This window comes from Dromaius novaehollandiae, chromosome 12, assembly GCF_036370855.1.
Source record: "Dromaius novaehollandiae isolate bDroNov1 chromosome 12, bDroNov1.hap1, whole genome shotgun sequence".
Classification (NCBI taxonomy): domain Eukaryota; kingdom Metazoa; phylum Chordata; class Aves; order Casuariiformes; family Dromaiidae; genus Dromaius; species Dromaius novaehollandiae.
The window spans coordinates 4,721,246-4,742,884 of record NC_088109.1 but is presented as its reverse complement, the minus strand read 5'-3'; the positions used below and the strand labels follow the sequence as shown (position 1 = coordinate 4,742,884).

The window sequence follows — 21,639 nt, the reverse complement described above, 5'->3', positions numbered from 1 at the left end:
GGCCCCCACGGGGGGACACCTGGGCGTTAGCCCCCTTACGGAGAAGAGGGGCCTGAGGGAGGGCCCCTGCGGGCACCCAGACCCCCACCCCGGCTGCGCAGCCGGTGCCTGCGGCCTGCGGCCAACCGCCCCCGGCGGGTGTCCCTGTCCCCCCATGCGCACGCTGGCTGTGCAGCTCGGGCAGTGTGGGGGGCACTGGCGTTGAAGGGAAGGCTCAGCGTGTGGACCTGGTGTGCTTGGGACAACACCGGCCTGCCCCGTCCCAGCCGGGGCCCTGCCGGCGAGGGCACGGTGACAGCCGCCGCAGGACGGGAGGGGAGGCGCCCCTGCTGCCACACTCAAAATGGCTGCCAGGCCCCCCCCCAACCCGTGCCCTTCTCTCTCCCAGCAGGCCGCGCGCGCGCCCCGCCGCTCTCCCACAACGCCCCGCGGCGGCGGAGCACCCCCCTCCCCCTTCCCACAGTGCCGCGCGCGCCGCCCCCTCCCGTTCCCGGCGCAGCAAGATGGCGGACACAATGAGGAGGAGCCGCCTCTCCGCGGCCTGAGCGGGCCGAGCCGAACCGGAGGGCGCCGCCCGCCCCGGCCCGCCGCCTCCGCCGCGCCCCGCCGCGCCGCGGGGCCGCGCACGGCCGCCGCCCGCCGCCGCGGGGCCCCGCCCGGCCCCCCGCCGCCCCGGCGCCCTCGGCGCGGCCCGGCGGCGGCATGAAGCTAACGGACAACGTGCTGCGGAGCTTCCGCGTGGCCAAGGTCTTCCGCGAGAACTCGGATAAGATCAACTGCTTCGACTTCAGCCCCAACGGCGAGACCGTCATCTCCAGCAGCGACGACGACTCCATCGTGCTCTACGACTGCCAGGAGGGCAAGTGAGTGCGCCCCCGCGCCCCCCCGCCGAGCCCGGCCCTGCGCTCCGGCGGCCTCCGCCGCCCCGCGCGGGAGGGGCTCCCGGGGGAGCTGCGCCCCGTCCTGCCCGGGGCGGCCGTGCTGCTGGGCGGGAGGCGGCGGGCCTGTCCGCGGGCCGCTGAGCTTCGGTTATGTCATTTCTTCTTTCCTGTTGTCGCGCTAAATTTAGGCTGGTAAATAGAGGTGCAGCGATGTCTGACAGGAAATTTTTATAAATGCTTCAGGTGGGGCGCGGAGATGGGAGCACCTCAGGCCTGTCAGTTCTCTCTGCTTGTCTGGGCTTATTACCGACGCCAGGCTGGAGGGAGTGATGTTAACTGGGTGTGAGAGCGTTTTCCTAGCCATGAGAACTAAATATTCCTTAAGCTAAGGACTTTGAATCTGGTCACAGTTCCAGGCCTCAGTATTGTTACAGGTGTGCAAACTGACTTCTCAGACTTATCCGGATTTAAGTCTTGTGCTGTACAGAACAGAGGCAGTTGCTGTGAACGGCATACAGATGTGCCATTTTAAATAACTTAGTCTGACCGTGACTTCCTGGTTAAGTATTTAAGCTTAAAGGTGAAGATGACGTGGTGTGTGTTCACAGTAACTTCTAAAAGCTTTATGGTGGCTTCATTAAAATGTTGTTCCTCAGTTGTGTCTGGGAGTGTTGTGCATGAAGGTGATCCTCTGTGCTTTAAATCACTTTCTCTAATCACAGTTTTATCTATGAAGCACAGTTAAGGTATGTGTGATTTAAATGTGTCTTCAGAAATTGTCTAAATTCATATTAAATCAATTCAGACGTTTATTGATCTTATTTAACATTATAATGAATTATTAATCAGTTAAGATGCGTTTATTTCTCATTGAACAGAGTTGTGCAGTTTATCCTTCTTTCACTGTTCACATAATCCTTGTCTCATCTTTTGGATAAAAAACAGTAATTTGCACAGTGCTTGAAATGTGGTCCTCTTGCTCAATCAGAGGATGCAAATATGCAGACAAGACAATCAGTAACTTCTGTAGTTTGTGTCTTGGAATGTCTGCAGAAGACGACCATTTGTTTTCTATAAGAGCTGGACCAAGTTGAGCCAAATGATGTCATTATTCCATTAAAAACTTGGTGTTTGGATAATTCAGAGTTCCTCAAAAATTTATTTGCATGTTTACAATATTGATTTTCAGTAAAAGCTGTAATTTGCAGTAGAGAAGTGGTTACTGAGCCTGGAATTGAGCTTGGTAAACCAAAGAGAGTTGGTCTTTTGATATATCATGCCATAATGATTTTAAAAGCTGAGAATGATGCAAATAAGTCATTGTATGTTTGGCACAAGTATGTGTGTGGCTCATTTAAGTTCTTTTAAATTATGTTTAACTTTTCTGTTGGTGTGGAGATGAGCTTTTGAGATTTTTGGGAAGGGAAGTCTTGGGGAAATGAGGGTAGGCAGCATCACATTCATGTAACAAATGAAAGAAAAAAAGATGCAGTTTGTAGGAAAAAGAATGAATAGGGCAGGGCAGCAATACAGGCGTGAGAAATATATTGTTTAGGAGTACAGGCCGCTAGGTGTGTCAGTGTTGCATATGTTTAAAGTAAGCCTGGTATTCCTAATCCTTCTGCTTTTTCAAGCAGACCAAGACATTGAACTTGCTGTGTTTGAAAGACTGCATTTTGCTTATTCTCTTTATTTTGTAGAATTTGTATTGTATGTTGTTTTATACTTCTGTTTAGTTTGCTTGCTTTGCAAATTAACGTTCTTGCCACTCCCTGATGCAGTGAACTTTAATCTGAAATGAGTTAGCTCTTATTTATATAAGAATAGGTAACACAGTAAGGATGCTGTCTGCCAGGGATAGTATTCTAGATCCTAATTACATACAACAGTAGAAGCCTGAGTGATGTTAATGCAGATACTATTGATTCTTCTTCCCCTTTCAAACTTGTAAAGAACAATTTGATGGATTGGAAGGCATTTGGTCCTTTCATTCCTATCTCCATCTAGTCCTGATGTATGCTTTACTGTGAAAGGGTTTGCTTTAATTAAGTTAGACATAAATGATCAATGGTCTATTACTGCAGTGTTAGGGCAATGAGAGCAGTTTCAGCAAGGTAAGCCATGTTTCAGGATGCATTTCTCTAGTGGCTATGAAATTAATTTGAATGTTGCTCACGTATTATCAATTGACTTAAAACCCTAAGTGTGATTTTAGAGGTGTCTAGGGATGAAGGGCACACTCTTCTGTCATCTTAGAAAGTTTTAGCTGTGAATTGTTTTGTCACAGGAGATTCATGTGGAGATGAAAAATTGAATCTGCGGAATGATTATTGTTGTCATGTGGTGAAATTTGACAGATTCCGGCCTATAGTTTAGGGGCTTTTTGTTTGTTTATTTGTTTTAATTTAACCAATGTTTCAAGGGTCTGGATCTCTTGCCGCCTTATGTGTATCATTTGTAATGAATCTAAGGGCCAGCAGAAGAAAATTTTCTGCTTGCTGGGTTTTGGTATAATGAGCCCTACTTCAGCAGAGGGTGGCCTAAATGGTAAAACTTTTCCCAGTGTAACAGTGGCAAAATTTGGATTTTTTTTTGTTCATTTATTAGGAGTTCAGCTCATACAGTGTAACTAAACAAAGCTGCACTTTTAAGTCTAAGTATGCACTTGCCTGGTCTGCTTTGCTTTGCCATACCTTAATAAACTGTATTGATAAGAGAATCGTCATACCAGTGTAAGCAGGCCCATCTGAGGGTACTTCCATTTCTGAGTGTGTCAGGACAGTTTAAACAGCTGTGCTTAGCCAAGAAATGACAGGATAAGAGTCTCTCCTTGAAACAGACTCTCTCGTAGTTTATATAGGGAACAAGCTTGAAAAATTACTATTACTTTTTCATGAACATACAGTAATTTTGGAACTGAGATTCCACTTGTGTTTCCAAATGTGTAAACAATTACTCTTGTGATTTCAACCCACTATGCATTAACAAGTGACTTCAAAATGGACTGGCTCAAAGCATAACCAAGAGGCTTACCTACATCTGTTAGGGCTTAAGAATGAACTCTGAAAACTTTCAGAAGAAAATCGTATGTTGGGAGGTGTACAGCAGTCCTTGATCTGGAACAGGAGGCTCATGGTTGCAAATTTTGCAAACCCGGTACAATATAATGGTGGTCTAGCAAAGGCTTGTTTAGCTTGTGTTTTAGTATATATCAGTTGTATATTATTTAGGCTCAGACCAACTGGCTTTGATTGGAAATTGGGCCTTTACTTCTGTTTTATAGCTTCTAAAATTGCTTTGGTGGTACTGTATGTGTTCTGGATTCTGAGTGTAGTATGGCAGTAGAATGCAGTATTTCTCATTCTGGAGAGCACCAGCAGATCTTGACTCCTGCGCAACCGTAATATTTGATAGACATATTAGTGAGCCTGGTTTGGTGCGACAGTTGTATCTGTTCTAGCTGTAGTGATTAAAACCAAGGCACAGATACTCCTCCTTACCAACTTTGCCCATGTTTTCTTTATTCTTTAGAGCAGACTTGACAGTTATCTTCTAAAGCGTTTTACTTTGGGGATATTGCTTGATTTGCAAGTGCACTGGATATATTAGCTTTAAATTGGGCTTATGCTTAGTGATGGCAGTTTGTTTAAAAAATGTGCAAAACTTGGAGCTTTTCTTTTTGTGTGTTTAAACAGTAAATTACAAAGAGACAGTCTTGTGTGCAAAGTGACATGCTTCTGCTTTTACCAGCTTCTACAGAAACTTCACCTCTCTGAAAATGAAAAAGTCGCTTGCCTTCTCTTTAGTAAAAATAGAAGTTCTTCTATCTATTTCTTGTTGTTCATAGTATCTTTATGTATATTCTTTGATGCTCGCTTGTCTTTGACTCTTTGGAATTACCATCTGTATTCTCAGGTTTTTAAGGGATTGCCCCTCCCCGGTTAAAAATGAAAAAGCAAAAAGAAAAAGTCAACTGCATAGCATGGTATTTTTCAAATTCAAAGCATGCATGCGTATGTATGGATATTCTTTACAACACTATTTTAAATAATGTGGAGAGAGAAATTTGCAAACTCAGCTGGTTTGTCCAGTCACCAGCAGCAAATTACAATTGTAAAATGTAACGTGAGAGAAAAGCTAAGTCTATCGTAGAGTGCAGCAAGTTGTCAAGGTTTTACTACAGTCCTTATTTTGTCTTTTTTTGGCTAGTTAAACTGTTGCTTAGCCCAAAGGTTTTGTATCTCCGAGTGCTGGGTGCTGCCTGGAAGTTGTAATTTGCTACTGCATTGTACCTTCTTTGTCTGTTACTTCACTCGAATAGCTACTGAGTGCATCTCTGCTGCAGCAGCAAGCGCACACACTCTTGATCATCTCTCTGTGCTGCTGACTCACTCACCGGCTCTGTTCTGGATCAGTCCAACTAGCTTCCCCCAAGACAAGCTGCCTGTACTGCCTGCCCTCAGCAGTGTGGATGCAGGCTGCTTGAAACACTTAGCCTCGGGGCCAGGGCCAGTCTGTGTCCTGTCGTTTATCAGGAGAGGCATAGCCAATATCAGCTCATCAGTCTGGTGTCATCTCCTTCTTCCTCACTGGTGTCTCTCTGTGTTAATCAATTTAGCTCTTTCCAGTTCATTTCTGTTTACTCCTCTGTATAGTCTCCCTCACCAGCAGGTTTATGCTGCTGTACCTGCAGCTGTGTAGCTGGCGTTGGCTGTTTTTGTTTGTAACAGATTTCCCAGTAAGCTGACTTTTTATTCTGAGTAGAGCTTCTAAGCTTTAAACTTTTCATGGAGAAGGAAGAAACAGACCAGGCGTGAGACTCTTGGTGTCTGTTTAAAGAATAAATAAGTAAATTGAATTTGGTCTGTAGTTACCTGAGCTGTCCTGCTAAGAGCAGTATGGGGAAGTGCATCAGATATAATGTTACAGAATTTTGGTTTCTGAATTTAAAACTTATTTTAAAGCACATACATTTGTGTTTTTCAATCTGCCATGGTTGCATCTGCAGAATTTTTGAAACTTTGATTTAAAAGTTTGTTGGAAGGAGCTGAGGAAGAAGCTGTGGAGATTTGGAGTAAGTGATACAGGTCGTGTAGAGTTTGTAGTTACATTTACTGTATAGGCTTTCAGTTATTGGAAGCTTGATCCCAGCAAATTCACCCAAAGGCTGGCCCCCTGTCTTCTGCTGTTTAAGAATTAATTTTTTAAGAATAAAAGATTATTTTTGTTCTAGTATGAAGAGTCTCCAACTCATGCTCTTGTTTGGGTGTGTCAGTTTCAGGCTAATGAAAACAAGGAGAGAAAGTCAAGTGTCTTAGAAACATCTTGTCTGAGGGTGTAGTCTGAGCTATTCTTTTGGCAGCAGTATTGGTTTAAGCTTCTCCTGCTGTTAGTTTCCATTCTCATGCTGTCCTCCTCAGTTTGCATTGATAAAGCTTTTTATGGGACTGGGTAATAACCAGAGTTAGGATTTCTAGATTTTAAAATAGCTTTTGGAAGGCAGGGAGAATTGTATTATTTCTCACCTGGATCTGTTTCTGTTGTTGGTTTGCTGCCCAGCTTCAGAAACCACTCTGCTACCACAGCTGAGCAAGAAAGGGGAAGGAGGGTGGTGGGGAGCTTGCACTGCTTAAACAGGCACTGCTGCCGAAAGATGTGCTTATTAAACTGCTGCTTTTAAGTTTGCTTTACAATTTAAGTGTCTATTACTGCAGGACATCACTTTGCTACCACACCCCTAAAAATCCAGTTTTATGTGTCTCTGTAGCTCTCATTAGAATGTCTTTAATTCTATCACATCATGTTACATCTGAGTTTTATACTTTAACTAAGGTTGGGATTTGAGTATAATTGTCCAGCAGTTTGAGAGTCTCTTCAGTGCTTTTAGACTAATGATATGTACGTGGCTGTGTTCATAACAAAAAGCCCTAGTTCTGAACCAGACGCTCTGGTCTAGGTTTTGAACAAACGGAAAACAAACAGACAGTCCCTGTCCCCAAACAAATTATTCTGAATTAAAAAAAAAAAAAAGATAAATTGGAGATTTTGAAGGGCAAGTGAATGGTGAGGCAGTGCTGGGCACCACTAAGGCCTCATTATCCTAGCCCCTCTAACTCTTTATGGTAGACCTCATGGGAAAAGGAATTTTTGAAGGAGGCTAATGAATTTTGGAGGTGTTGTAGGGAACTCTTCAAGCCTAGGGACAATATTAGAGAGAGCACAGAGGTGCTTGTTTAAAAATTAAATACAAATGGTTTTCTTTCCTTATATGAAAGCATCTGACTACTTCAAATGATGTAGTAATATATTAATGAAAACAGACATTGTTAGTGTGGTGAGTCTCAGTTTGAGTTTTTTGTTGCAATGAGTGCAATTATTTCTGCTTCCTTCTGGCAGACCAAAGAGAACACTGTACAGTAAGAAGTATGGAGTGGACCTCATCAGATATACGCACGCTGCCAACACTGTGGTCTACAGCTCCAACAAAATAGATGGTAAGTGATCTGCTGTAGTTCAGCATATTTAATCTCTCTGCACTTAAATTATGTGCCCAGATAAATAGAGATAAAGGGCTGGAAAGAAATTTACAGCAACCTTTAGATGATAAACAGGCTGTCAGAGACAGAGGGCTTAATGTTTGACTCTAATGCTCAACTCGGTGGTGTTCCCTAGAGGATGCTGACACTAGTCTTGTTCAGTACTATAAAAACTAAGGGATTGAACGCTGTTAGTGAGATACAGGTTCTGTTCTCAGCTCTGCAGTTAGTTTTGCTGTTTGATACCAGTGCAGCCAGCCAGCCTCAGTGCCTTGCTTTCTTACGTGTGAGATGAGGAAGAAGGAGCATGTGCCCAGGAGGTGGGCTATACAGATAGCTTTGTCTGGTGCGTTTCCAAGGTAATTAGAAAGAATGGGAGGTATTCTTCCTTTCTCCTTATACAGCACGATGTTCAGGTAACTCAGCAAATTGCCAGCCAAGGCTAGAGTAGGTCACAGAGTTCTTCCAATACTAGTTTTGCTTCTGTTCGTTTGCCCCGTTGCTTTTTTCATTTAATAGGTATAGGCAAACCAGCTGTTTCCATGCCATTTTCCATGGTCACTGTCCATGATAACTGCATTCTGTAAATCAATGACATTGAAGGGCTTCTAGAGCTTCATGGCAGGCTTTTAATTAATAAAAGTATTTATTTGAGTTTTAATTTAAAATTCAAATCTAGCAGTTTGCACAGATGGATTCATTGATTCTTCTATACAGTAATACTTCTTTCTAATGTTAGAACCAACTACTGCTAATCATGACTACAAATTTTGTCTCAATATTGTTTTGTCGTAGTCAGTGTCTTAGAAAATTCTTCAGTGGACAAGTCTCTGACTTAATACAGCACTTAGTTTTTATAACAGGTTTTAACATGGTGTTTGTAAACTCATAATTCTTTCTGGAAATGTGGTTTTATTTTGGTTTCCTCTGTTAGAGTTTCAAAGTAAAGGTACTGATGCTAGTAGTGGACAGAATATTGCTTTGTGTGTACACTAGGTTGCTTAAGGAATTTTAAAAGGGGTGAATATTTAATAGAGAATATAAATTTGGAGAAGATGGAAGTTAAGAAGTCAGGTTAAACTAGAACAAACCAGGCCCGAAACAGTAGAAGCAAGGAAGTTTCACACTGATTGAAATTTAGTGGTATAAAAGGATTAGAAGTGTGTGCTTTTTTAGTCTGTTTCACAGCTTAATTATTATATTTTATTAGGGTAGTACTTTGTTATGTAGCAATTATGACTTGGTTGCTAAACAGTTTCTAATGCTATCTTAAATTGAGGGTTTTTGTTACAGGCATTGAAAATCTTGGAGGAACCGGAAATTAAGAGTGTTCATCCTTCAGAATAGCATTATTATAAATATTTAATGAGAATAAAAGAGAATATGAAAATATTTGTTGCTTGTACTAACTGTAAGCCTAGTGAAACTAGCAGTGCATTTTGTAGGGGCCCGGATACTCTGTAGTGTCTAATGTGTGCAGTCTTGGGCAAGGTGCATTATATTTTACCTACCTTGCAGCTACCAGAAGGGAAAAATCGAGCCAGGTATATGTCGTAGGAATGCCGACACTTGCTCCCGAGCATTTGGTGTATGTTGGAGTTGCTACTGATTCAGTTATTTCTGAAGAGTTTCTGAAGACCTTTGAACCTAGTTCCTCTTGCCTGATTCCAGGCTGAGGTAGTAGTTTGTACAGTTTGAGGGTCTATGATACCACCCGGTACAGGAGATAACTGTACAGGCCACTGCCTTGCCTGGGACAGAGCGCTGCCGGCGAAAAGGATCACACAACTGCACGTGCCCAGTGCTTCCTCTTAACAAAAGAAGGCAAAGTTCTGCATGGATGCTTCTGAAATCAGGTAACGACAGTTCTTGCAGGAAAAACGAGAGATGTGCTCTAACAGCATGTTTGGAGCACACCAGTTCTAGTCATGTTGAGATGTGAAACTAATTTTTATGGATTTATGTTTTGGGATAGTCATGTAAGGTCACTGAGAGCCTTCCAGAATGGTGTGTTGTCAAGATTATGTTTCCCATTTGATCAGTTGTCCCTAAATTTTGTCATCAAATATTAGAGGATAGTGCAGAACTCTGATCTCAGCTGGATGGGAAATTTCAGGCAAAAATGATAATTTGAGAGGTTTTTTCCACAGAACCCAAATTTTGCAGAACAAACCTTTCAAAAAGTCCCAAACGTTCTAGCCCTTAAGGCTGTGAAAATGCTCCATGCATGTTGCCTGCTTGTTGGCTCTTATTCTTCACAGTCAAAAGTAGAAATGTCTTTTTTCCCTTAATTTATCTTTGGAGCCTCGACAGTGCTTGTTGGTAGAGCAGTATGAAGTCTGGCTCAGTGCTGTTTGGTGCAGGTGCATAATGCAAGTCTCTCCCATCCAGCAGTAGTGTCCTTGCGAATAAAATTAGGAGGAGTTTTTCTGATGATGTTTTTCTGTTAGTCTTTCCCTCTGAAAACTGCTTTCAGATGTCAGAAATTTAACTTGTTCTTCATGTTTCGTCACTTGAATATATGTGCAGGTAAAGATTAAAAAGTGGCTTCTTTGCTTTAAGTGAGTTAAGCTTCTCCCTCTGTCCCCCTCTCAAGGTTTAGCTGCTCATGTATAAATGCAGAGAGTGCGTAAAGGCATTGATTATCAGATAAAAGAATTTCTCTGTTTGAGACTTGTTATTTTTTAGTGCTGCTGCCCTGGCTTTGAAGTCCGTATTCTATCTCCTCTCTGGCTGCATGCTAGAATTCACGCATTTGCTATGCTTATTGTTTAGCTGGAGACACATTTTCTGCATGACTATGCTGGTAGGACAGCAAGTTGCATGCAGGAAAGCAAAAAGAGTGGTAGTATCAACTTTGTAAAGTCCTGATTTTGTGAGAACGATGGGATAAAATCTTACGATGCTTTAATTTGAGCAACTTTGAAATTAACTTACATAATTTGATACCAGAGCGAGTCTATCCAAGAGCTACTAAGATGATTAAGGGACTGGAGCATCTCTCATCTGAGGAAAGGCTGAGAGAGCTGGGGCTGTTCAGCCTGGAGAAGAGAAGGCTGAGGGGGATCTTATCAATGTGTCTAAGTATCTGAAGGGAGGGTGTAGAGAGGATGGGGCCAGACTCTTCTCAGTGGTGCCCAGCAATAGGATGAGAGGCAGCGGGCACAAACTGAAACACAGGAAGTTCTGTCTGAACATAAGGAAAAAGTTCTTTACTGTGAGGAGGGTGACTGAGCCCTGGAGCAGGTTGCTCAGAGAGGTTGTGGTGTCTCCATCCTTGGAGATATTCAAAAGCTGTCTGAGCAGGGTCCTGGGCAACGTGCTCTAAGTGACCCTGCTTGAGCAGGGGGGTTGGACTAGATGATCTCCAGAGGTCCCTGCCAACCTCAACCATTCTGTGGCTCTGTGAAAAATCACATGGCAGTTTGCCTGTAAGATGTAATGTCTTCAGACTGTGGGAAATATCCTTCCTGATGCTTGATTTCCACTTTTGGCTTTGGAAACCAGGTTGTTTTATGTCTGTTTCTAACTTAATTCTGTTTCAAAGTCAGACCTGAAATCAAGGGACCAGACTTGCTCTCTGTGGCAAGATTCTATTGCTGTCAGGTGCAGGTTTGCCGTGTAACTTGCTTTTAGATAGTGTTATATTCATGGTGTAATAAGGCTTATGTTTTATGCTTATGGTTTCAGATACAATACGATACCTCTCGCTGCATGACAACAAATACATTCGGTATTTCCCAGGGCATACAAAAAGGTAAGATGTGGCCTGCGAACAGTGCAGGAGAGATCAAAGTAATGGTTGTAACGAGCTTGAATTGCGTTAGACTTGATTTAGTCTGGTTCTCTTTTTGTAGAACAGTGTTCATGGGAATTACGAACTTGTATGCAACTGTTGGACTAGATGTTGCATCATGAACTCCCTTATATGTCCCTGATGCACATGGTCTTTTGTGTTACAGAGTGGTTGCCCTTTCAATGTCTCCAGTGGATGATACTTTTATTTCTGGATCTCTTGATAAAACTATTCGACTTTGGGATCTTCGCTCTCCAAATTGCCAGGTAGGATATCAAACTCATGGGCGTATTTTTGTGCCTTATGGAGCGTTTTTTCAGTTAGAAGGATATGCAGCAGCTGCGTGCTTGTTACCAAAAGAAAAATACTGCCACGCTAACATATGCTGCTGAGTTAGAATTGACACCTTCCTGGAATGCTGAAGGAATTTTGATCACAAATTCCTATGAAATATTTGTTAAATCACTCATTTTCACCCTTATCTCTGTGCTGAAGAGGCACTGGGAGGAGCAAGAAGTAATACCCAGAGCTGCTGAAACAAGAGGAGAGCTGGGTGTCGTCAGCTTGTTAATCAGGCTGCTACACCATGCAGTGAGTGTTCTCTCTTAGCAGGTGTCTCTCCTGGGTTGGGAATGGTGACAGAAGGGGTATTGTGAGATGTATTTTATTTGAGTGTTCATAGTGTCTTTGTGTTTAAAACCATCATCTTAATGGCATTAAATTTGATGAAGAAATTGGAAGTCTAAAACAACTGCCATACAGTCTGCCCACCCCTTGCACCACCTTCGTTGTTTGTCAGACCCATTTGTGAGCAGAGTTAATTTTCGAACAAAGCAAAAACGTATTCATATTTATTTATTTGTTTTGCTGGAATAGTGTGGGGTTTTTTTTGTTTTTGTTTTCCTTCTAGTGGAAGCAGGCTGGCATGGGGTGAGAAAGTACTGTTGTACTCTCATTGTACTTTCATTGTATTCTCCCTTCTCACTGGGACCAAGTGGCTTGTAAGAGGGCCGGTTACTGTCTGGGAGTATGCCCTAAATGAGTTGCTCGTTTATTCTTGCCAGTGTGTAAATTTGCCTTGTGATGACTCTCAGTGTAGGAGTTGCAACAGATAAAGTTGTAAATTCAGTGGCAGTTCTGTGATTTATGCTAATGCTTGAAATTGTAAGCGTAGCGGAACCAGGATTTGCAACTAGAAGCTGCATCCAGCAAAGTTTAGGAAGCAGGTTCAGGAAGTGTTGCTTGTAATTTTAAATTTGTCCATGAGGTGGCAGCCGTAGTGCATTGAAGCAGTACAATCACATAAACTTGCCTGTCAGTATACAGAAGGTGATCTATCTTGTTGGCTTTTATCAAATGTTCCCAAGCCTTTTCTAATATGTGCGTTAATATGAAAAGTTGACATTAAAAATAAGCATTGATATTAATGTGTCAATTTTAATACATAAGGCCTGTTGACTTCTAGAAGGTATGGATTTGCATTAAACTGGCATGAAAAGTCCAGCAGTGGTGTTTGGCAGAGCTGTTTCTACTCGTTTCCAAGATACTGTGCTGTTTGTCTGTTTTCTCTTTCATAATCATAATTGATAACGTGTTGCTATCAATTCTAGCAGCAGTGTTTTGTGGAACTGTCCAGTGCAGTTACTAATACAGCCATGTCATCCTCCCTTCTCTGTGTACTTTTTGAGTGGGGGACGGCTCTGATGAGGCCTTGATTTGTTTCGACATAAATGTTTATCATTGCATCAAACTCTGAAGCTCTGTATGATAACCTGGAGTAATCAGTTGCTTTTTGAGAAGCTGACCTCTGAATCTTTGTAAAACTGTGTATTAATGACAGAAATGCAGTTGTTCAGCCTGTAGGCTGCTGTCCTGCTCACAGTGGGATCAAAGAGTATTGTTAGAAATGTGAGCATCCATTTAGTGAAACAAGTTGTACGGCTTCTACTTTCTAGGGTTTAATGCATCTCCAGGGGAAGCCTGTGTGTTCTTTTGACCCAGAGGGCTTGATTTTTGCTGCCGGAGTCAATTCTGAAATGGTGAAGCTTTATGATCTCCGCTCTTTTGACAAGGTGAGTTATGCCAGCTTCATTTCTTAGGCTTTTTAACATGCAAGAAGTAGTGTCTAAACCCACTGCTCAGAGTCCAGATTTGTTTGAAACATCCCCCAGTTTACTCCGTATGACCATCTGTGTCAGCACTAGCTGACACCTGGGAGTTTTCGGTAGGTGTACATCTGTTAGAGGCAAGTCCGTGCTGTCACCAGATCCTGAAATCCGCTCCTGGACCAGTGTTCAAGTTTACTTCAGCTAACTCTTTAACCTGTTTCAGACCCCTGTTCAGGGGGTGGGGGTTGTTGTTTTCCTTGCTCATTATTCTGGAAGAACACTGGGAAAGACAGACGGGGATCATCGGGTGGGCAGCTGAATTGGCTAAGCACTGAGCATAGTTTATTCCATAGTTTAAAAAAGTCAGATGGCAATAACAGCAGCTCAAGCTCTTAGTCTAGCTCCAGTTGGCAGCCTTGTTTGAAAGTGAAAACTTAATCATACCTTAAATTTCTACTGTTGGATGTAGTAGGATTGAATTCTCTTGTCATTTGACTGGCAGTGAACGAGGGTTTTGTGTGCCATCCCCTGTGGGAATATGTGATACTGAAGTACCCTGCATTGGCTACGGAAAGCCATGGGTTCATACTTCTTTTTGAAACCTATGCACACAGTGGCAGATTATTGCTATGACATTTTTCTTTGTCTGGTAGTTTGTGCTCTTCTGTCCAATAAGTGCATTCAGCTTTCTTTTTAAAATTTTAAACTTTTCCTTTGCTAAGGGTAATAGTAGACTCTTATTAGCAGTGGTGCATATGCAGTCTGTCGTTTTCACCCCCCTGCACCTCATCCCTTTTTTTTCTTTGAAGGGTCCATTTGCTACATTTAAGATGCAGTATGATCGAACATGTGAGTGGACAGGTCTGAAGTTCAGTAACGATGGCAAACTCATCCTCATATCAACTAATGGAGGGTTCATTCGACTGATTGATGCCTTTAAAGGAGCTGTCCTGCATACGTTTGGGGTGAGCGCATTTTCTGTGTTACATGCTTGAAACTTGGTGCTAGGTGCTCGTTTGGGATGATGTGAACCCAGTGACAAACAGCTAAGATGTTCCTTTGCGTTCTGGGCTAGGTCTCTGTCTCCTTTTCTGTTGTAGTGGTGCAAAGGTCAGTGAATGACATGGTATGGATTTCGAATGGGACTTCTAAACATACTGTGTGGCTGACTGATTGTCTAGTTTATTTTGATCTTAGGGCGTTCTTTGAAACTCTATTTCCACTTTAAAAGTTTGTGCTGTATCTCTTCTTTGTACAGGTTTCTGTTTTTTCATCAGTGAGGAAAAGCTAAATTTAGGCATGTTATCACTGAAAAGCAGTAGTCCTCCTGCCCCTACCTGCACTAGGGGCTCTGCAGTGTCATGGAGGGGGTTCTGCTCTTTGCCTGTGAGATTGTGAGCATACACTCTACTACATGTTCTCCTGTTTTGTGCCATAGGGATATAACAATAGTAAGGCTGTCACGCTGGAGGCATCGTTCACACCAGACTCTCAGTTCATCATGATAGGTAAGATCATCTTAGAATTTGAGTGCTCTGAAACTAGGTGTGTTGCCTAGGACTAAAACAGTGTCTCTGGGAAGCCGAATACATCTAAATAATACAATGCAGCTCTAAGCTTTTTTCCGCTTTACCAGCAATTTTCTCTCTTTGGTAACTTAGTATCTTCTAGAATGAAGCATATTTTATGACTTGAATGAAATGTAAATGAGCCCGAAAGAAGGCTTTTATTTTTCCCTTGTATATGAACACTACTCCAAAAAAGATGGGCTGGCAAGCTATTGCTATGCTTGGAGGACTGTCACATATTCTGTATCAGTGATGCTCAACCTGTGGCTAGGATGGGCTCGTGCTCTCTCTGAAGGCGTTTCAAAACTGTATGTTGTGGCCTGTCCTCCATCACCTGACCAGCCAGGCACCTTCTGTGCTGAGGCTGCTGGTCCCGTAGCCTGATGTGTTTGCACGCCTACTGGGGACGTCCCTGCACTAGTGACATGCTGGGGTAGCTGCGTTTTGGTCACGTGGCTCTTGTAAATCCCAGCGTTTGTGGAACAAGTTCTGTTTAACTGTTGAAAGAAGCAGCAGGCATCAGCCTGATGGCTCGCAGAGTGATTCCTCTGACCTAGGCACCCATCCTCAGCTGCCACAGGAAGGTCTCTGAGGGAGGTGGGTGGCAAGAAGCAGTAGCAGCTCCTGTCAAACCTGGTGCTGCAGGTTGGGCACCCCGAGGTCTGTGCTTCACTCAGTCTATTGAGAACAAGTCAAATGCTTCTATGGGGTATTGTCCCCTCCTAGCACTTTCTTTTTATTCTTTATTTATGCATGGCTCTAACTGGTATGTCAAATGTATTTAATGTAGTGGTAATTGGTATCCTGATCCAATTTTTTCTGGGCAACTGATGGTCTTGGCAAAATTCTTTTTTTGCTCTGGCTAAGAACTTTCTGATTGTGTCCTTCCAAATGAAAACTGTAGTGGAAAAAATTCCAAAATGCATACTTCTGTTCAATTTTTACTTATGATTAAGATGTAAATTGTGCTGCTTAATTTTTTTTCCTCTGAAAGGCCAAACAGAGAAGTATGGAAGCAGAAGAAAATCCTGTGCGTTTTTATTAGGAATCCTATTTAAAATGAGACTAAAATAGAGTTAAATTGTAAAAGTGTTAAGTGTGCAACTTCAGAGTGCACCCTGTTAAAATGACAGCTTGCAAACATCATTATTAAAATGAAAAGCCTACTCCACTGAACTGATTTAGGCAGCTGACGTCTCTAATGAAGCTTCTGCTAGTCAGCACAATGCATTGATATCTGGTTACCTTCAAGCCAAAGCCTTTGGTTTGATTCTGTGCGCAACTAGTGAAATGTTCATCTGTGTGCTGGCCTCTCCAATATATCTTGTGTATCCTGTTGTGTGTGTGTGTTTTAACTCCTGCCTGCAGGTTCAGAGGATGGAAAGATCCATGTTTGGAATGGGGAAAGCGGGATGAAGGTGGCTGTGTTGGATGGGAAACATACAGGTCCTATAACCTGTCTGCAGTTCAATCCAAAATTCATGACTTTTGCTAGTGCATGTTCCAATATGGTAAGAAATGTGGTTAAGTTCCTCCTAGCTCAGTGACGTCCTGACGCTTTCGGATTAAGCTGAGAAGTCTCCGGGCTATGCCAGTACTCACTGTGTCACTGATGGCATTTTCTTAGGCTTTGGTGAAAGCCAGGTCTGTCTATTGTGCTTTGATTGAGCGTTACCTGGCAGGTAGATAAGTGAGGCAGCACACTGAGTACTGGCAGACTTTGTGTCTGAACAAATACTTGATGACGATGGTGCAGTGAATGAATGAGCACGCGGAAGTATTAGTTCTTTATGTTACTATAACATGGCTGGTGTGTGTTCATTTTTATGATAAGAATGGCTTGCTCTGGAGAATGTGCAATGCAAACCAAACCAGGATAAGCAAGTACTGTAATCTTAAACTGCTGGGAGGGTGCTTCCTTGGGAGTCTCTGCCTGTATGTGTATGGAAGGGAGCAGCCATCGACTCCTGACCTGTGCTGTAAGGCAAACTTGTATTCTGCTCTGCAAAAGATAATCTTTTTTTCCTCTTTTGTAGGCCTTTTGGTTGCCAACTATCGATGACTAATTCCTATGCTGCAGCTACCGTCAGGTGACTTCCATACTGCTAACAGCAGCATACTCACTCTCACAACGATAGTATTGGAATTGCCTAGATTTCCTTGACTGTGTTCCCGCTCCTGTGTATGTTTCCATATGTCTTACCTTTATTTGCTGCATTCCTTTGCAAGGACTCCTCCACTTGACCTCCTAGTATGTTCAGAAGCGGCATGCAACTCTTTCTTACCTTCCAGTCCGTGCCCAGCAGGCTTCGCCTGAAGTTGGAACTGGCACAGTATTATTTCTGAGAGCAATGGAGTCTGATTTATTTGAAAAATGCTTGCGGCAGTTTTTAAGTTGTAATTGTGTTCGCTCTTCTTTCTGTAAGTGCACAATGCTGTTGATGTTCCAAGGTGGAACATGCAGTTTTTCCCCATAAGCGCATGTTTTTCACATCTGGGATCTCTTTAGTTCATTGCAGTCCACAGATGCAAAGTTATTCCTGTGCCAAACGTGAACGTTGACTGTTTTTAACTCAAATAGTAGATGCTGGATTCCTTTGCAGCTGAACATGTGCTGAAAGTGTGTGTGACTGTAAATATGCATTACACAGCCTATCATCCTTTTTTTGGTATTTTAGTGTGCAGCAAAACATACAGGTTTTGTCCACTGCCAGAGCTTGAAGAAGCCTCCTTGCTGTTTGCTGTGCCAGCATCCCAGAGGGTGTGCACAGTACTGAAGAGGTCTGGTCAGTGTCCCAAGCAATAAAGGAGTCTGTCAGCAGGAAGATGGAGAAACCAAACTAAGACTGAAATCAGTCTGCCTGTGTATCTTCCTTATGTATCATCTTGGCTAATCTTACTTGTAAATATTGGGGGTGGGGGGAGGAGGGTAGTGGGAATGGGCCATATTTTTTTACTTTTAGATATTAAAGAATATGATGTGGGCCAGTATTGTGGGCTGTCTAGGCTGTTTACCTTCACCAATACAGTTTTTCCCTCCTGGTTTGTAAATAAGCTCCATTAAACTCTCCCCAAACTGGGTTTAGACCTGTATCCCTTTTGTTGATGAAGATGGCATGCACAGTTAGTTCATCGTGCATTTTGTTACAGGCTGTGCAGGTTTTCAGTGATCGCATTGAAAGAGCGATGCTTCCCTTGTCAAATGGAGTCTACAGAATTGGATACAAAATCTTACATGTTCAAGAGGCACTCTGACTTTGCTTTGCTGTGGCCCGGCTCCGAGGAATGCCCCTGCAGGAGATGAGAGGGGGAATGCTCTCCTGCTCCGGAGGGGCTTGCTGGGGTACAGTACAAAAAGGCTGGCAAGCCAGTCTTCAAGCCTGGTTCCAGTTTCTTTTTCCTGAAGCACTGCATTGATCAGATGCATCCAGCAGTAGGCTGGGAAAGGTTCAGTGTAAACATGTTGTTAATTGTATTCCCACTTTGCCAAACACTCCTGGTTTTATTTGCTGGGTCCCAGCTTGGAAAGTCTGTTCTTTCCCTCACCTTGCCACATGTACTTCCCCTCTCCTAAATATAAAAGGTTGGAAAGGTGACAAAACAAACATGGAAACGGGTATGTTCTGTGTGCTTTAAGTATCAGTCCATACTGGAAAACAGTGCTGTAGCGTTTTACCTTAGGTCGGTGGTCTAGATGTTCCATATTACAGCAAAGTTTCTCGACTGTGGGGCCCTGTATATAATGCAGAGCATGTCTCCCTAGAGAAGTAAATTAGCCTGTAAACAGCTTCCCTCTGTTTTGCTTTGCCTTGCATTTTTTACAGCACTTGTCAGTGGAAATGTTCTGTGCTAACAGCTGGGGATGTGGAATGAGCATTTCTTTACTGCTGGTTCCTTTGAAGTAGTAATGCATGTTGAGCTGCAGCATTTGTTAGTGACAGGCACACCGTGTCGTCAGAAGGACTGCTGTGCATGAGGCAGTCTGAAAAACTCAGTGTTTGAATCTGTGCTTGAAGTTGCTGTTCTGGCTTTGTGACTTGCCTCCGCTAGCGCTACTGCGTACACTTAGAGCCATCTCTAATGGCGTCGTCTGTGTGATGTGAGTTTGTCTGTTGCGCAGACTGGAGGAGGGAAGGGAACGGTGGACTGATGATGCTTTTGATCTTGCCAAACAGTTCTGCTGTTGGAGTTGCAGACGAGAGATTCCTTTGTACCGCTACAGCAGCATCCCTCCTCCTGGTGTGTACTGTCCTGCTGTCGCCTCTAAAATGCCAAGGGCAAAGGAAGATGGATAGCTTGGTCTTCACAGTTGACTAGGTCTCTGCAACCACTTCTTAACCTCAGTGTTGTTGCATTCCAGGCTGCTTGGTGCTATTTCACCATTGTCAGTGTTTCTATAAGCAGTGGTTTGTAACATATGGGTATTTTGGGTTAGTGGTGCGTTTTAACGGTTTGACCTTAGCCTTCAGTAGCAAATTGTCTTTCAAGGTTTTGTAAAGTCTATTGCCTGAAAGAAGTGAACAGATAGCCCCCAGCCATTTTTTTCTTAACTTTAACAGGCAAGCATTTGGAGGTCTTTTCTTTCTAAAAATGTTCTTTGCTAATGTTTTGAGCTCTTGTCTAAAGGCTGTTGTTCATTTCTCTTCTGCTTGCAGTGTTGTAAATCTTTGTGCATTGCAGTGTGAAATTTTTTTTTTTTTTTAAAAGAAACGATGATCAAAGTACTGATCTAGAAGGACACGTAGTAAGAACATCACTGGCTTTCTGGGGTGAAGATAAATCTACAGGTTCATGCACAACACAGCACTAATGCTCAGTTCAAAATTAAACGGAATGCTTTTCCGGGGCCGATTGCCACCCACGCAATGGCAAAGACTTCTTTCTCGGCTGATGTAGTGGTGAACATTTCCCATCTGCCTTTAGAAGATGGAAATGAGCCAAGTCTTGTCAAGAAACTTCAGTACCACTTGTTTCTATAAAATCTGACAGAATTGAAAGGTGAATAAAGGTTTTAGCTTCTAACTTTTACATGCTTCTCTAAAAGTATCAGGACTGCAATTCTTATGCTCTTAAGGTCACCCAGCTAATCAGAAACATACCTCATTAAAAATAGCACTCCTACATCTAACACAGAGTGTCCAACCCTGTGAAGAGCCAAACAGGAAACAGCTTTCCATTCCCCCCAAACTTGAGATTTAAAAGATGAACCCCCTGTTCTGCTCTGGGATGAAATAAAGACCTTTCTTCAAAATGGAGGATGTGCTAGACTCACCAGCCTACCCCTAAATAAGCAGCAGCGTTGGCCCACCACATCTGCTTGGGTTGTAGGAAGCTTGGGTGTAATTCTCCGAGTTAGTCTTTGAGAGAGTGTTTTCAGACTCCCACATCCTTGGTCAATATCCCAGCCTCTGCTCTGGGGGACGTAGAAGCAATTGAGTAAAGAAATTTGGAATCAGCAGTGTATCTTTTTCCAATCCCACTTCTGGCTATATTTGCACTTTAAGAGTCTTCACCTTATTTTTTGGTCAGAGGTTAGGGTCCTGTTGAGCCTTTCAGAGAAGCTGTTCTCTTTGGTTGTGAGTTGGTATTGTGAATTTAACTCCTAGGTGGTATCTGCCAGATAAGTGTAAATATATGAAGTCAAATTATGCTTTGTCACAAAATACTACATATGTAGAGAATTCAGTGTTGTGGCTGTTATCAATAAATATTTTGTAGACAGATTACCGAGTACTGTAAATTCTGCATTTGTCCAGTGTGATACAAGTTGCTGGTTTCTTAGAGGGGAAGGAGAAGAATCATGTATTTTAAAAGCACCTTAGTTTTGGAAAGTCAAAAGTTCTATAGTGGAAATTGTGATGCATCTAAAGCTATCTCTACATTAATTGCCCATTTTACGAGATTCTCTTGCCCAGGAACGTACCAGAGTAGGGAAGCAATCTTGTGGCAGCTGCTTGTCTGAGGTATGGTGCCCTTAGATGAGGGTTCACAGAAGTCTGATGTGGATGTAAGAGCAGAGCCCTTTCTCATCATGAGGGTGGAAAAATAGCTTTTTGATTTGGAGTAATAGGAGACTTGGGTCATTACACTCAAGCTGCTGTATAGGGGGGTGGCAACCAGCACTGAGGGTAAAACCACATGTACATCATTTTCTTTTTAAGCCCAAGAGGATGTGGAAGACGTAAAGCTGGAGGTGAGTCGTCTTGTTATACTGCTTGCTTAAACCATAAGCAGAGACCTGGGAAGGCTCCCTCATTCCTGGGGCCAGGTGCCTGCTGCAGGAAATAAACGTCTTTTGATAGCTACCTCTCAGAGTAGCACTGCTTATGGAATGTTTCTAGTGACACTTGTTTTGCAAAATACAGATGACTATTTTAGCATTTCTGAAGCAAAAACTCCCCTACAATTTTCTAAGGTCATTTTTTTCAATCTTGGGTTTGTGTAAAACCCCTGACAAGAATAAAGCTGTTGGAAGAAGATACCATTGTGAGAAATTTGTTTTTTAAATAGTAGGACTTTCATCCTTATGGAACTGGAGCACTTTACCAACAAATACTGGGTTTTGTCTGTTTCACTGGGTAATGTTGCAGCTTGTATAAATGAATAATGAAAACAAGAATGGGGATTTGGGAAGATGGGAGCCTTGTCCAGACCTGAATTTACCTGCCTAATGCACAGGTTGAAAAACAGATCTTTGCAGTTTAAGGCACAACTCAGTTTGGCATGTCTTGCACACTGCCATCCCTGTTG

The 21,639-nt window shown here is 42.8% G+C and overlaps 1 protein-coding gene across 1 annotated transcript; it reads left to right on the top strand.

Annotated features, from left to right (window-relative positions):
* The first annotated feature begins 638 nt into the window (after positions 1–638).
* On the top strand, positions 639–20,612 carry WDR82 (WD repeat domain 82). The gene is made up of 9 exons (XM_026106522.2): positions 639–863; positions 7,278–7,375; positions 11,108–11,174; positions 11,380–11,479; positions 13,169–13,285; positions 14,131–14,286; positions 14,760–14,829; positions 16,258–16,400; positions 16,926–20,612. Exons 1-9 carry the CDS (start codon positions 703–705, stop codon positions 16,953–16,955), a joined length of 942 nt encoding a protein of 313 aa, XP_025962307.1. The 5' UTR covers positions 639–702; the 3' UTR covers positions 16,956–20,612.
* The last annotated feature ends 1,027 nt before the right edge of the window (positions 20,613–21,639 follow it).

Excerpts from the sequence above, each read along its gene's own strand:
- WDR82 (XM_026106522.2), top strand. The coding sequence starts at position 703 with ATGAAGCTAACGGACAACGTGCTGCGGAGCTTCCGCGTGGCCAAGGTC. Across the intron at positions 7,376-11,107 it reads CAGCTCCAACAAAATAGATG|ATACAATACGATACCTCTCG; the intron begins GTAAGTGATCTG and ends TTATGGTTTCAG. Across the intron at positions 14,287-14,759 it reads CTGTCCTGCATACGTTTGGG|GGATATAACAATAGTAAGGC; the intron begins GTGAGCGCATTT and ends TTTGTGCCATAG.